The sequence below is a fragment of the Thunnus maccoyii genome, chromosome 23 (assembly GCF_910596095.1).
Source record: "Thunnus maccoyii chromosome 23, fThuMac1.1, whole genome shotgun sequence".
NCBI classification, from domain to species: Eukaryota; Metazoa; Chordata; class Actinopteri; order Scombriformes; family Scombridae; genus Thunnus; species Thunnus maccoyii.
In genome coordinates this window covers 1,975,009-1,988,430 of record NC_056555.1, presented here as the reverse complement: position 1 = coordinate 1,988,430, position 13,422 = coordinate 1,975,009, and the positions used below count along the sequence as shown (strand labels likewise).

The window sequence follows — 13,422 nt, the reverse complement described above, 5'->3', positions numbered from 1 at the left end:
ACTTTACAAATGGTTGGTTTGTTTGTTTACCCACATGGCACGGCTGCTGGCAATGTGTCTTCCACATACAAGAGGTATAAAGGACTGGTCAACAGTAGCTGAACCTGAAAATTTTTCCTTAGCTAGTGGAATATGTACTTGGCTAACACCTTAGTGACTTCTGGGTAATGAAGTCCTTCAAACTGAATGAAACAGTTACCTCTGGTTCATAAGGAAACAAGTCATATTTAGGTCAACTTATGATAATCTGGAATAACTAAAGGACAGGTTCACAATTTTTCAAGTCTGCAGGTGTCCATAGTAACAGTGAGAGAGGTTTTCCTGGCTGTAATCATTCCTCCTGTTCATACTGGATATTAAAAGATCCTTCAAATGTGCTTTCAAGGTAAGTGATGGAGCCAGGTTGTGTCCACACAGTCATTTAAAAGTTGATGTGAAGCTTCTATGAGGCTTCAGCAGTCTGGCTTAGTCATATCAAGTGGATATCTGACACATTTACAGTCTTTTTAGCATCAAATTCCCTCTTTGTGTTTCCCTGTTGAGCTGTGGTGGAAGTATAGTAACAAAAAGAGGGACTGTAACGTTGAAAGATATCTACTTGAAGCTTCATATTAGCTTCAGATGAACTTTTAAATACATTTGTGCAGAGAAGGAGGACTGTGGATTTTGTGAGGTCATTATGAAGGGATCTTGTAATGGTCAGTATGAACAGGAGGAATGATTACAGCATGTTTAATGTTCATGTGGGCTCCTGACTGCTGGTTTCAAACAGAACTGTCCTTTAACTGAGGTTCCAACATAACTTCTTCAGCATGTGACTGAGTAGAATTTAAACTTTGGAAAAATCAGCACTATGTGGTTTGGTTGATGTATTTCACATGAAGATCACATTCTAGAAGCCACCATGTTAAGATGAGGTAAAGCTGGGTGGAGCTGCTGTTTAAAAACTGTGAGGATCAGAGCAGCTCCCAGCATTCATCATACTACACCTTCACCTGATATCACATACTTCACAATTTAGTTCCCTTTATGAGACACACACACACAGGAATCAGTGCCTGATCAACTGGTGGGACCCGTCTGACTTGTGATGTCAGCCCCCTGAACAACTTCCCCTCTCGGCGTTTATTCAGCATCTAAAAACACTCATGAAAGATTGATCATCTTCACCACACACACAAAGAGCTGCTGTGCTGCTACACAGCAAAACAAACAGTCAGCTGACCTTTACCTGAGATCTGTGAATAAAGTCGACTGTGAGCTCAGAGAGGAGAGAGCGTGAATATAAATCCTCTCTGATGTAGGAAATATGCAGCGAACCACCTGTACTCACAAAACGGCGTAGCGTCACCTCCCACACGCAGCCGTAAAAAGCTGTTTGACATGTCGTTTTTCAGTCATCGCCTTTGTTTTGCTCACATCCTTCATTCAAACATCATGTCCAGACCACCCTCTAAACAAGCCCAGACAGCTCCTGCTTCACACTTGTCTGACTCTAAATCCACATCCACACTGTAACACACCCTGACATTCCCACCCTGTCATATATGAAAACTCTGTTCTGCAGCAGTGACAGATTACATGAGTCTCTGTTGACCTCTGACACAGTCCTAACATAAAGAAATGAAAATGATTTGCAGTATTTTTAACACCTAAATGAGCTCATATTTTAATCAGCTGCCAGTTGTTGTTGTTGTTTTTTTTTAGTGTAGAGCTCAGTGGATCACTATGACTCTTCAGAGTCTGTTGCACACTGTTAAAAGGCACACAAGTGAGCAGTCATTATAAAATTAGTATGCAATTATTTTTAATTGTATGTTATGAGAGAGAAACCGCTGCAGTATCTATGACTGCATATCTGTGTGTGTGTGTGTGTGTGTGTGTGTGTGTGTGTGTGTGTGTGCGTGCGTGCGTGCGTGTGTGTGTGCGCTCTGGCATGTGTGAGTGTCAGTGAACGTGCAGCTCTGCCCTTCTTGCAGAGACGCACGTTATGATTGCGCAACAAGTAAAAATAAAGCACTTTAAAGTGAGTGAGTGTGTGTGTGTGTGTTTAATGGTAACAGGTTGGTTTCACTACTGAGCCACTTGCAGGTGCGGGTTTGCAACATTGGACTCGTGCAGAACTCACAAATTTCTGAGTGTGAAACCGTTTGAAATGTTTGGATTCTTGTGCCGATACCCGAGTTTCTGTAAAGAGACTAAAACTAGCTGAAGATCAGGAAGTATATGACCAGACATCTGATGCAGGACTAACAATCGTTTGGATTATCTTTTAATCTATAGATTATAATGAAACGATTCATTTTTAATCACAGTTTCCCAGAGTTCAAAGTGACGTCTCTGGATTTCTTGTTTTGTACGTCCAACGGTCCACAACTCAAAGAGCTGCAGCTAACTGTTATTATCATTGTCCATTAATCTGACGATTATTTTCTTGATTAATCTATTAGTTGTTTGGTCCAGAAAATGTCAGAAAATGTTGAAAAATGTTGAAAATGATGTCTTGTTTTGTCCACAACTTAAAGATATTCAGTTTACTGTCATAGAGACTAAAGAAACCAGAAAATATTCACATTTGAGATGCTGGAATCAGAGAATTTGGACTTTTTTTTCTTAAAAAAAAACGACTCAGAACAATTAATTGATTATCAAAATGGTTGGTGATTAATTTAATAGTTGTCAACTAACTGATTCATGGACTAATGGTTGTGGCTCTAACTCAAAGATATTCAGTTTATTATCATATAATAATAGGCTGACAGCAGAGAATGTTTGGAGTGTAGACTTGACACTGACTTCAATGATTAATTGGCAAAATTAACAAATTCATTTTCTATCAATCAACTTCATTTATTGACCAGTCGTGTGCTTGACTGAACCTGCCATGATCCATTTTGATTTGTTGACTTTATTTACAATAAAGTAAACAAAAAGAAACTTGAATGACAAAAAATCTCTGTCAACCTGATGTCATCTGTACAGTAAAGTTCAATCCTTTACACACAGTCAGCAGGAAGCAAGCATGAAGTATGCAGGCAGTCTGTGGCTGGAGGGGATTCATAACTCTATCAATTATTATTATTATTATTACTATCATTATTATTATTACTATCATTATTATTATTATTATCATCATTATAATAAAAGAACAGAGGACTGCAGAGAAACTGACGCCCACGTTCAACAGAACAACAGTTAAAGTCCTGAACTTGTAGATGAGACTCTCACTCCAACAACAGATACTTCATTCATTCATTCATTCATTCATGACAAACAGCCATCAGCCTCTTCATCAGTGCTTTCACAGTGTCTGTATCTGGGTGTGATTTAATCTCATGTAAAAACAAGTAAAGCAGCAACAACTCCATTTATCAACTCAAAATGCTCCCAAAACACAAACTGATTCAATTATCATGTCAAAGAGCCACAGATGAACAGACAGGAGAGAAACTCCACCCGGTCTAGGCTTCAGATATGCCAACAGATAAGCAGCTGGTTGTATCAGTTGAGAAATCTGCAGCAGCTGTAGTTTTGTTATTATCAGCAGCAGTGAAAACACTCCTCCAACAGGCTAGAGCTGGAGAAAGCGGGAACTTTTTGGAGGGGAAGTGAAAGCTGAAATAATCCGGTTTGTGGGCTGAACAGGGTATGGCCACCGATTGACGAGGCTTTTAAATCTAAAAGCAAAGGATATCAAACTAGAGTCCGTGAACCAGCAGGGGGGTCTTGGGAAGGATATAGAGACGGTACCCGCGTCACATTAATGACAGTAAATTTTAAAATGATCTGCTTGAGGGAGAAAATGAATGGTGACCATTGAGAGCATATATTAACATATCCCTCTGCCCTGGTGAAGAAAACAACTGAGATTTTTTTTTTGGGTGGGGGCCCCTGATAAAAAACATCTGGTAGAGGATGAGCAGATGTATATTGAATACACAATAGATGATTGATTGAGTAGTTTACTGCATGTTAGTCAGGGATTATAAGTAGTTTAAAGCATCTGATAACTTTATGGGCATTATTATTATTATATCTCTGCTTTACAGATAATTAATTAATTAAAAAGTAATCAGTAGATGCTGATTAGTAGCAGAATTAATGTGGTGTGTTTAAGCTACATGTTCGTGATGGTCCAGACACAAAGAAACTAAACTTTTAAGTCAAGTTGCTGAAACTTGGACCACCCTGCTTCGGAACCACGTAAGATCCTGCAAATAAAAGAAGTGCTGGAACAAACTGGGACTGAACTCACTCTGCCGGAGGAGCGACTTCTGCTGGAGACGACGGGCGGCGGCAGCTCCTCATCGCTGGAAAAGGCGTCCAGAGTCGCGGCCGTAACACGCTGCTTGTTCTGAGCGGTCAGGTTCTTCAGATACAGCTGCACGTACACGTCCTTGGTCGGGTTGCCGCTCGGAAGCTCCACGTTGTGAGCCAGCAGCTCGCTCTTCAGCTTGTCCTTGGTGAGCGAAGACGGGTCTTCCAGATACTCCGGCATGTCGGCGTGCGGATGGAGGGACAGATTTACAGTCGCCGGGGTACGTTAGCTAGCTTACGCTGAAGGGAAGAAATGCTATAAAATCAGGGGAGGTTTGGTCTGAGCGGAGCGGCTAACCAGCGCCTCTTACCGGAATTAACTCGCAAAGCAAAATACTGACTACGGAAGAAAGGAGTGTGCCTCAAAGGAAAAAGAAGCAATAAAAAAGAGGACGAATATGGGTCGCTGTCGTTGCTCTCGCTTCCTCCTCTACGCAGAAGAAAGGAGAAATGAAAATAGCAGCTGCTGAGTGACTGTTCAGGTAAACGTGCATCGGGGGATGACCCGGACCGGACGTGACTAACTGTAGAGGCGGGCGGCTATTGGTCACACGTGGTTTGAAAAGTCTTTCTTATTGGTGGGACAAACATGCAACTATTGAAAATGAACCGCACGTCACAACTTTGAGACACGCTTCTCAGTCAGTGTTTTTAAATCACCGCTTACAGAAAGGTTCATTTAAAAAAACACCATAGAAATGTTACACTTTGTTTATTTGATCAGCATATTTAAGATCTAATGATTGAAAAAAATCATTATGGAATTTTTAAACCACATAACAAAAGATAAAGTAGTTTACAGCTTCTGATGGGATGCGATTAGTCTTCCCAAATTGCTAGTAAAGCTTTCAAAGTTCTATCAACAGGCTTTATTCTCGTAAAAATTATTATATTCACAGTTTTTCACCAAACAAGTTGAACAACACTAACATTACAATATAAGAGCATTCAATAATAATAAGAGCATTTATTACGAAATTCGGACTGAAATGTTTGATGTAATCTCTTTAGTGAAGATTTCCTCAAAATTAGATCTTTCCAGTAAAATACAACTAATTATTTCTGTAACTAAGTCTACTCACATTAACATGTGATCAGAACAGAGCCCGGTTTCAAAGTTGATCTAAAATGCACAAACGTAGAAAGAACTTCAGTAACCGCAATAAAGTTTCACCCAAAGAAAAAAATCCTCTGGAATGAACAGTTTGCATCAGAGCTGGTTTTACACCTTCAGTTCTGTATTTCAAACAAGGTCGGGGAAGTTCATCTTAAACCCAACACAACATTTTCCCCTGTAAAAAATCATTTCCAAATTTCCTGACACTGATGATTAATGCACAGTTTGTAAACTAGAGCCAGAGGCAGTAACAGCAGGTGTTTCTGGGGAAGTTTTGGAACAACATAAAGGAATTTATTTTCAACAGAACCAGACACTGCAATGATTGTACCTGAAGATTTAATAACCAAATGTGAATATGAAATATTTAGGTTTCATTGTTGTCTAATTCTGTGAGATGGATCGTGTAAATGGACAGACACAAAAATAAAAGTATTCATTGTTCATCTTTTGACTGTAACTGGTAAATTTCATATCCATACATTTTCCATGTTTCCTGATCTTAGTTTGATAGAATTCATTTGTAACATGAGTGTTACAGTAATGACAAACAGTAAACATACAGTCATATGATGATCAACTGTTTCCTTATTATTGCTAGTGCATTGATTTATTTATACCATGTATTATTTTAGACAATTTTATAAGTATTTCATAATTGAATGTTTTTAATGTGTATGTATCATTGATTCTATATATTTATCACTTGACACTGAACATATGTAACTGATCATTGCATAAAGCAGAAAAAAAAAAGCAGCAAGACAATGAATAATACTAGTGAACATGTTCATGGTGGTGCTATGATTTTAAATGTATTTGCTTTATGTTGTTATAAAGAAGTGCTTTTGTTTGCATATTACAGATTTGATATGGAATGATTACATGACCCCATCTGGCACATGTGACAACAGAGAAGAATTAAGACGACCAACAACAATGTGCTTTGCTTTTTGTGCATAACTGAAATAAAACAGTAATGCATTTGTTTATTTAAATCACTGGACACAAATAATGACACAGAAACCAAAATGGAAAAAAAACCCAGTGACATTTCTTCCCTTTCCACTTTGTCACAAAACAATATTTACTTTTATTTGGACATTTAACTTTTTATACTCAACCAGTACAACAACTGTGAATATTCAATGTTTCTGAAGAAATGAAAGCACCTCATCTTTAGCACAAACTGTGCAACAACCTCCAGTATTCTTGTAACTGAACTGAAAACAAAAAGGCATTGGTCCAGCTCATTAAATACATTAATTATGAAACCAAAACTGATCTTAGCATCATGTGGTTTAGGGGATTGTGAATTTAAAATAAGTTGAAGCAGACATAAAGGACTGGGCTGATCAGAGAGAAAGCAGGCAGCGATGAGCCAGAGACACTCACGGCTCTACTGCTTTACTCTGCAGCCCACACTGTCCATGTGACTGCAGAAATCTGTGTCTGTGTGTGTGTGTGTATGTGTGTAAGATGGTTGCTCTATGACAGACAGGCCAGTCATAATATCCACATCAGTTCCTGATAGATGGAGATGCTCTGGACTCTGCTCCTTGCTGGGGCCTGATAGAACACGCTGGAACACCCCTCCGCTCGTCTCTTTTCCTTCTCATCCAGTTTTCCCAAACAGCAGCGCTCTGTCCTCAGGCTTTGATCTCAGGGGTCGAGGGGTACAGCTGCTCAGAGTTCTCTGTCCCCAAGTCGTCTGAGGAGAAACGCAAAAACAAAAAGAGAAAAGGTAGAATTAGAAGAATCATCCTGGCATTTGGAAATGCCACGATATTGCTGCTGCACAAATCCACTGATGTACAGTTAAGGTGGGATAACCATGTAGCAACTAACAAGGTTAAACATGATAACATGACAGATGTCAGTTAAGCAAACATCTTCCAAAAAAACATGTCCTACAGCCTTACATCCCTGATATCCCTCCAAAAAAGGGCACATGTAGATGTACATACTACATGGGTGTCTGTACAATGTCCACACATGTGCAGTCAGTGTATCTAGGTGCATACAGTCCTGGTTGTCCACACAGATGTCACATGAACAGCTGACAAACACACTTGCCAACCCTGGATGAATTTTATGAGTTTTACTTCAGTGACCTGGATGTGTCAGATGCAAATCACTGTTGTTCTCACAATGAATTATTGTACTTAATTTGCATAGATGCAGCAGTCAAACAGACACTGATATGATAATTCTTGATACCGAGAACAGCTTGTTTACAAAAATATGTGCAGATGCCAACACTGTTAGTTGATCATTTATGCTTGTTTGTCCATTCGTCTTTCACCTGCATAAACACAGATGACCAAGGAAGACAGTTTCACTCAGGCTACACACTAACCTCCCACTACTGCTGCATTTATACAGTTTACATTATACACACCTCCACCATAATCAATGTTTAAGCCAATTTGATTTTTGAAAATATGATTTTCAGCTAATTTGAACACACACCTACCTAGCAGGCCACAGGCCCATTCTGCCTTCTACATACACGTGCACCTCCTGCTAACTTTCTAGGTAGCGTTATTTCTACGGCACACCTCCCCCCCCCCATTGTGCCATGATCTGCTCCTCTCATTACTGTTACAGCTTTGGCTGCAATAATAGTTATGAATACACACTAAGAAAAGTCAGGTTAAACAATCTGCGACACACTTAAATGCCTGGTGAACAAGCACACTAGCTTGAAAATGACATAACGTTAGGCTAACGTTATTAACATTAAATATTTTCCCGAGAGTGGCAGGTCTGCCTTAACTTAAATTAACTCAATTCACAATTTCAACTTTCCACATCTTCCTCAGTCCGTTTACATCTGCAAAGGAGTTAAAAGAAGCAGCTGGAGTGAGGAGGAGGAACAACAGGGATAAAATCCATGTCATGTTGATGATGATTAGAGTCTCTTAAAATGACATCATGCATTTGTCATCTTGATTCATCCCCACTTGATATTTGGATGAAGGCAGGGGGAATGAATCTGGTGCTATGATTGGTCGAACTCTTCTTCTTCTTTTGCTTTTCAGCAGACTAGATGCTGCTGCCTCCTGCTGTTAGACTTGAGTACTGCATGTGCACAACTGAACTCAGACATCAGCAGCTTTTTGTGTAGTTAAGAGTGACAAATTATACCAGCTTACTTTGATGTCAAAATGTGTACAGGTTGGCAGGTCTGGTTTGTAATCTGTCTCTGGCCCCACAACTTTATAGAAGTACAACACTAAATCTCTGGAGTAATAATGAAACAATATCAATCACTGCCACCAGGACATTAGAAGAAGTGCAATCACATATTATATTTGAACTTCTTGAGAAGTTGGAGTTTTTCTCAATGACTTCCATACAGGTGGCCTGTTATTTAAAGCATTAAACTACTACTTAAGTACTAAACTAGTGAAGTTGGAGAGTTACCGGGAAGGACACACTTCCACAGGCCGTAGGTTTTCCCCACCGCTGTCTGCCACAGTCGCAGCGTGCCGTCCTCAGAGCCGCTGGCGTACAGCTCACCATCAGGGCTGAAGCGTACACAGTGCACTGGACCAAAGTGACCCTTATAGGACTCTACAGACAGGAAGAACAGCAACAGTGTTAGGTGGACTTGTAAAAAAATGTGACTTGACATTTGGACATCCTGTTTTACCTATCCTGGTCTTTACATATTTTTTGTTTAATCTTTTAAATGAACTTTGTTCTGGATTTTGACTTAATCATCAAAACATCTGGAGTAAAAGTTCATCACTGCTCCTCACCCAGCTCTTCCTTGGTGCTGTAGTCAAATTTGTAAAGCTTGAAGTCTTCTCCACCAGCGACAAAGAAGTCCTTCTCTGGGTGGAGGGAGGCTGAGTTGATGGGAGCTGGAGCCTCCACAGTCTTGATCAGGTCCAGGCTGGAAAATGTGAACAAAGTTACATCAACAGTTTATGTCACTGTGGAGAAGCAGCAGTCTCTTACTCTATTCAGAGTGGATCCATTTAAATTCACTAGACTCAAGTTGTAGATGGAAAGAGAGAGCTGTGGATTATCAACCATAACAGACTCAGCTGTTTGTTTCCATGTAGCAGCACTGCTACGATAACAAGAAGTCTACCTTCTATTCATTCAGCCACACTCCTTGACTGTGATGCACTGTTTTGTTGATTGACAACCAAAAGAAGAAAAAGATAAGAGATGTAACTGTTCTAATATGTGGAAATGTGGATCTTGGAAACATAGTGTGGACAGAATACCATTGTATTCCCATTAGTGTGGGTGTGTTAAAGGGTGTGTGTCAGACTGCAGTGTACCTCAGAGCATTGTAGAAAGCGATCGTCTTTCCGTATGTGATCACGAGAATCTCTCCGTCAGCCACATACTCCATGCTGCTCACTGATGTGTCGAACGCCAGCGTCTTCACCTCCTCCATGGAGGTCCTGTCCCACAGCCTGGACACACACACACACACACACACACACACACACACACACACACACACACACACACACACACACACACACACACACACACACAGGCTACAACATTAATGTGCTTCATTGGCAGGATGATGAGATGAAGTAGTAAAACCATGAGCAGCACTTTCACTGACCGTATGGTTTTGTCGTCGGCAGCGGAGAGGATCTGCTTGTCGTTGTTGCACCACAGAGCTTTCTTGATGGCTGAGGTGTGACCTGCAATCTCCTGTGGTGCTGAAGAGACACAAACATGTAACAGTCAATGACATGTTTTTATTACTGACTGAGCTGACAAGTTTTTCACATGTTTTTAAATGAGATATGTCTCCAGTAGGGGTCAGTGTTGCTCTGACCAGAGCAGAACTTACAGGAAATGATAAAGAAACCCCCCCAAAATAGAGGCATGTTCAACCCTTCAAAATAAATCTACATGTATCTTTGTATGAACACGTTTCCTCTCTGACGTGCTCGCTCACCTGCTTCAGGGTTGCTGAGATCATAGATGCGCAGGAGCTTGTCGTTTCCTCCGGTCAACAGACAGTTGCTGTCCTGAGAGGCAGAAGTAAATGAGAGACAATAACAGTTTCAGAAACATCCCAATATCATCATCATCATCATCATCACTTTCATCAATGCATATAGCATTTGTAAAGGATTTGAACACTTCCTCCACATTCAGACGCTGCACTGACCTGAGTAAAGGTGACAGTCTTGACGATGTGTTTGTGTGCCAGTGTGAGGACCTCGTCTCCACTCACTGCATCCCACACCTTTCTGAAAAGCACAGCGGTCATCTTTTCATTAATAATATCAGTCTTTGCGTGTATGTTTGAAAGCAAAAAAAAAAGCAAAGCAACAAGCATCTTTAGAAGCAAATACACAAAACACAATACAGGAATCCAAACAATGGCAAAAATCTAAATCCAATGACTGATTATTAATGCCAGATCTAACGCTCTGCTGAACTGTACTTAGTGTTGCTTACTGAGAAGCCGGGCTGGCTCTGACCATGCACATTAATTACGCCATACAGATGAACGTTCAATTGCAAAAGAAGTTTTAAAATGAATCAGCGTGTAACGGAACTTCCTTCATATCATGATTTCCTTCTCACTGCTAGAGAGCAGCTGCCACCACAGTGAGAAGACAGGTCTTTGAGTTCCCTCTCTCACGTTGATCACAATGACATGGTACAGCTCTTTCATGTGTTTTTCAGTTTTTGGACAGACAAGTGGCTACACAGAATGTCATATCTGTTGTTGGTTTGCTGTCATTAAAAAGATAAAACATAACACCAGCACTGGTGGACCATCAGGAGATGCAAATGGTGTTGCTGCACCCGGACATGGGGCCAACTTATTCATGCCTGTTGCACCAGCCATGGTGTCCATACCCCTTTATTTAGTTGATCATTTTTGTTTAATTGCATATGTTTTGTCCTCTTATATGACTGAGGCGGCTGTGGCTCAGGAGGTAGAACAGGGCGTCCACTAATCGGAAGATCCCCGACTCCGACAGACCGCATGTTAAAGTGTCCTTGGACAAGATACTGAACCCCAAATTGCTCCCACAGGCTGTGCCATCAGTGTGTGAATGTGTGTGTGAATGTGTGTGTGAACGGGTGAATGTTGGCATGTCATGTAAAGTGCTTTGAGTGGTCAGAAGACTAGAGCGGCTCTATATAAATGCGGGACATAAGGGCAATCAGTGTGATGTTATTCTGCTAGTGAACACCAACTTTATATTTTACACTAATGCAATGACTACCTGGACAGGAATCCTGTCTGGAATAAAAGAAATTGGGTGCAGTTATTAATATGAAAATACATTGATTACTCAGTCTGTTAGTACGGTAGGTTATATTCCCTGTTTGTCCTGTTTTTAACACAAAATGGAAAAACCTTTATTTGATCTTTGGCATGATTATCATGGTGAGCAAAGTGATTCTACTAATCTAAAACTCTCTACTGCTCTTTATTATTAGACACTTCATTGTAAACTCAGTACTTGATCCATGTCAGGATACTGTAGGATCCATTTTTCCAGAGATCTGATTGGTCAGTTTCCACATTTTGATCTGATTCTAATCAGCTCTGGTCTGGAGCAGCTGAGCTGTGCAGTATAAGTTACCGTGGTTACCAGTTATAAGTGATCCAACTTTGTGATGCTGAAAAACATGAGTTAAGCCCAACAATAGCTGGATAACCCACTAATCACTTTGTTATAATTGACATTAATTATGAAAATGATGTAACATCTATATATTTAGTAGGAAGGGTTTAGGTGGAAATGTGAGTATTGACCACATCACATGCAAACTTTGCGTTTTACTAAAACTCTAACAGTTCACACGGATGTGTCTTTGCATGTCTTTGGAGAGAGAGCTGTATCCCGGATGAGTGTATTATTAGACATCTTTTTCCAGACATGCATGTAGGCAGGAGTGTTTTAGCCCCATACAAGACTGGACTCTCCACTCACGCTGTGAAGTCAGCTGCAGCTGTGGCTGCCTTGGTGGCGTCTGTGTTCAGAGTGGCTCCCCAGACAGCGCCTTTGTGACCCAGAAACGTTCCTATCCAGTCCCCTGTGTCTCCCTGGCGCAACATGGGCTTGCCATCTGAAAAAAAAAAGGAAAGCAGAGAGGGTTCAAATCTATCATGTCCAGACTGTGTACCAGCAGATGACAGCTGTGACAAAACATGTGGATACTGCAGTCAACAGGTGTCTCAGACTGCCTCACTTTGAAGAGGTGTGATTTAGCTTTGAGAAAGCTGCTTTCAGGGAGCCAAATTCAAGACTTCCCAGAAAACCCTTTCATTCAAACATTGAGTGACTAATTTAAAAGACAAAACAATGACAGTCGATTAAAAAAATGTGGCACCGAATATTACAATAAAACCAACTGACACATGAACATTACAGGTCTTTGTTACACAAAGCAGCCAGGATTCTGAGTAAAGTAGTTACAACCTTACCCGTCAGGATTTACTTCTTGTACGTTAACCGCTTTGAATGTCTAACGTTAGACGTTAAGACCTTTTTCATCCATTTAATAAACCCTATATGCTTCATGGACTCACCTTTGCAGGCGCTGATGAGGAAGTAACCATAGGGAGTGATTCCACTGAAGGCGAGGTCCACCACAGGCCGGGTGTGCCCGGAGCAGGTGAGGGGAGTCTGTCTCATTGCCATGATCCTCCAGCCGGGCAGGAGACGATTCGCACGGGAGGAGACGGTAACACCGGGTACAACGCTAGTGGCTAGCTAGCTGGGTAGGCTAGCGGGCTAAATGAAAGACAACACAACGAGCTTGCTGGAAATTTGTTGAGTAATTTCAGTTGGCCGACAGTTGGTGGTTGGTTTGGTTGTGAATGAGTCAGAATTAACTCTGTTGTATGTTTGTCAAACTAAACGGCGGGTCTTCCTCCCAGCTAAGGAATGGCTATCGTGCTAATAGCTACAACATTGTAACTAACTAGCAACGTGCAAGGCAGCAACTCCCGCTGACGCGATATAAGCCAG

At 40.9% G+C, this 13,422-nt stretch overlaps 2 protein-coding genes and 1 long non-coding RNA gene across 12 annotated transcripts in view; 1 reads left to right on the top strand and 2 right to left on the bottom strand.

Moving 5' to 3' along the window:
* The window catches only part of tmpoa (thymopoietin a), a 25,866-nt gene extending 19,815 nt beyond the window's left edge, over positions 1 to 6,051 (bottom strand). Inside the window, exon 1 of one of the 10 annotated variants that reach the window (XM_042402830.1) lies at positions 4,256 to 6,051. In XM_042402830.1, the coding sequence (XP_042258764.1) occupies positions 4,256 to 4,498 (243 nt within the window). In that variant the 5' untranslated portion in view covers positions 4,499 to 6,051. The remainder of the gene's footprint in view (positions 1 to 4,255) is intronic. The other 9 variants (XM_042402831.1, XM_042402833.1, XM_042402834.1 and 6 more) reach the window with 9 other exon arrangements.
* LOC121890514 lies at positions 4,716 to 6,525 on the top strand. Its single transcript, XR_006093821.1, has 2 exons — positions 4,716 to 4,799; positions 6,300 to 6,525. It is a non-coding gene; the product is annotated as an uncharacterized LOC121890514 (long non-coding RNA).
* LOC121890513 (serine/threonine kinase receptor associated protein) lies at positions 6,380 to 13,422 on the bottom strand. The gene is made up of 9 exons (XM_042402841.1): positions 12,981 to 13,422; positions 12,382 to 12,517; positions 10,593 to 10,674; positions 10,377 to 10,449; positions 10,035 to 10,134; positions 9,736 to 9,873; positions 9,202 to 9,338; positions 8,864 to 9,013; positions 6,380 to 7,145 (listed from the first exon to the last, which is right to left on the bottom strand). Exons 1-9 carry the CDS (start codon positions 13,090 to 13,092, stop codon positions 7,084 to 7,086), a joined length of 990 nt encoding a protein of 329 aa, XP_042258775.1. The 5' UTR covers positions 13,093 to 13,422; the 3' UTR covers positions 6,380 to 7,083.

Excerpts from the sequence above, each read along its gene's own strand:
- LOC121890513 (XM_042402841.1), bottom strand. The coding sequence starts at position 13,092 with ATGGCAATGAGACAGACTCCCCTCACCTGCTCCGGGCACACCCGGCCT. Across the intron at positions 12,518-12,980 it reads CCTCATCAGCGCCTGCAAAG|ATGGCAAGCCCATGTTGCGC; the intron begins GTGAGTCCATGA and ends TTTTTTTTTCAG. Across the intron at positions 7,146-8,863 it reads GTGGAAGTGTGTCCTTCCCG|ACGACTTGGGGACAGAGAAC; the intron begins GTAACTCTCCAA and ends GTTTCTCCTCAG.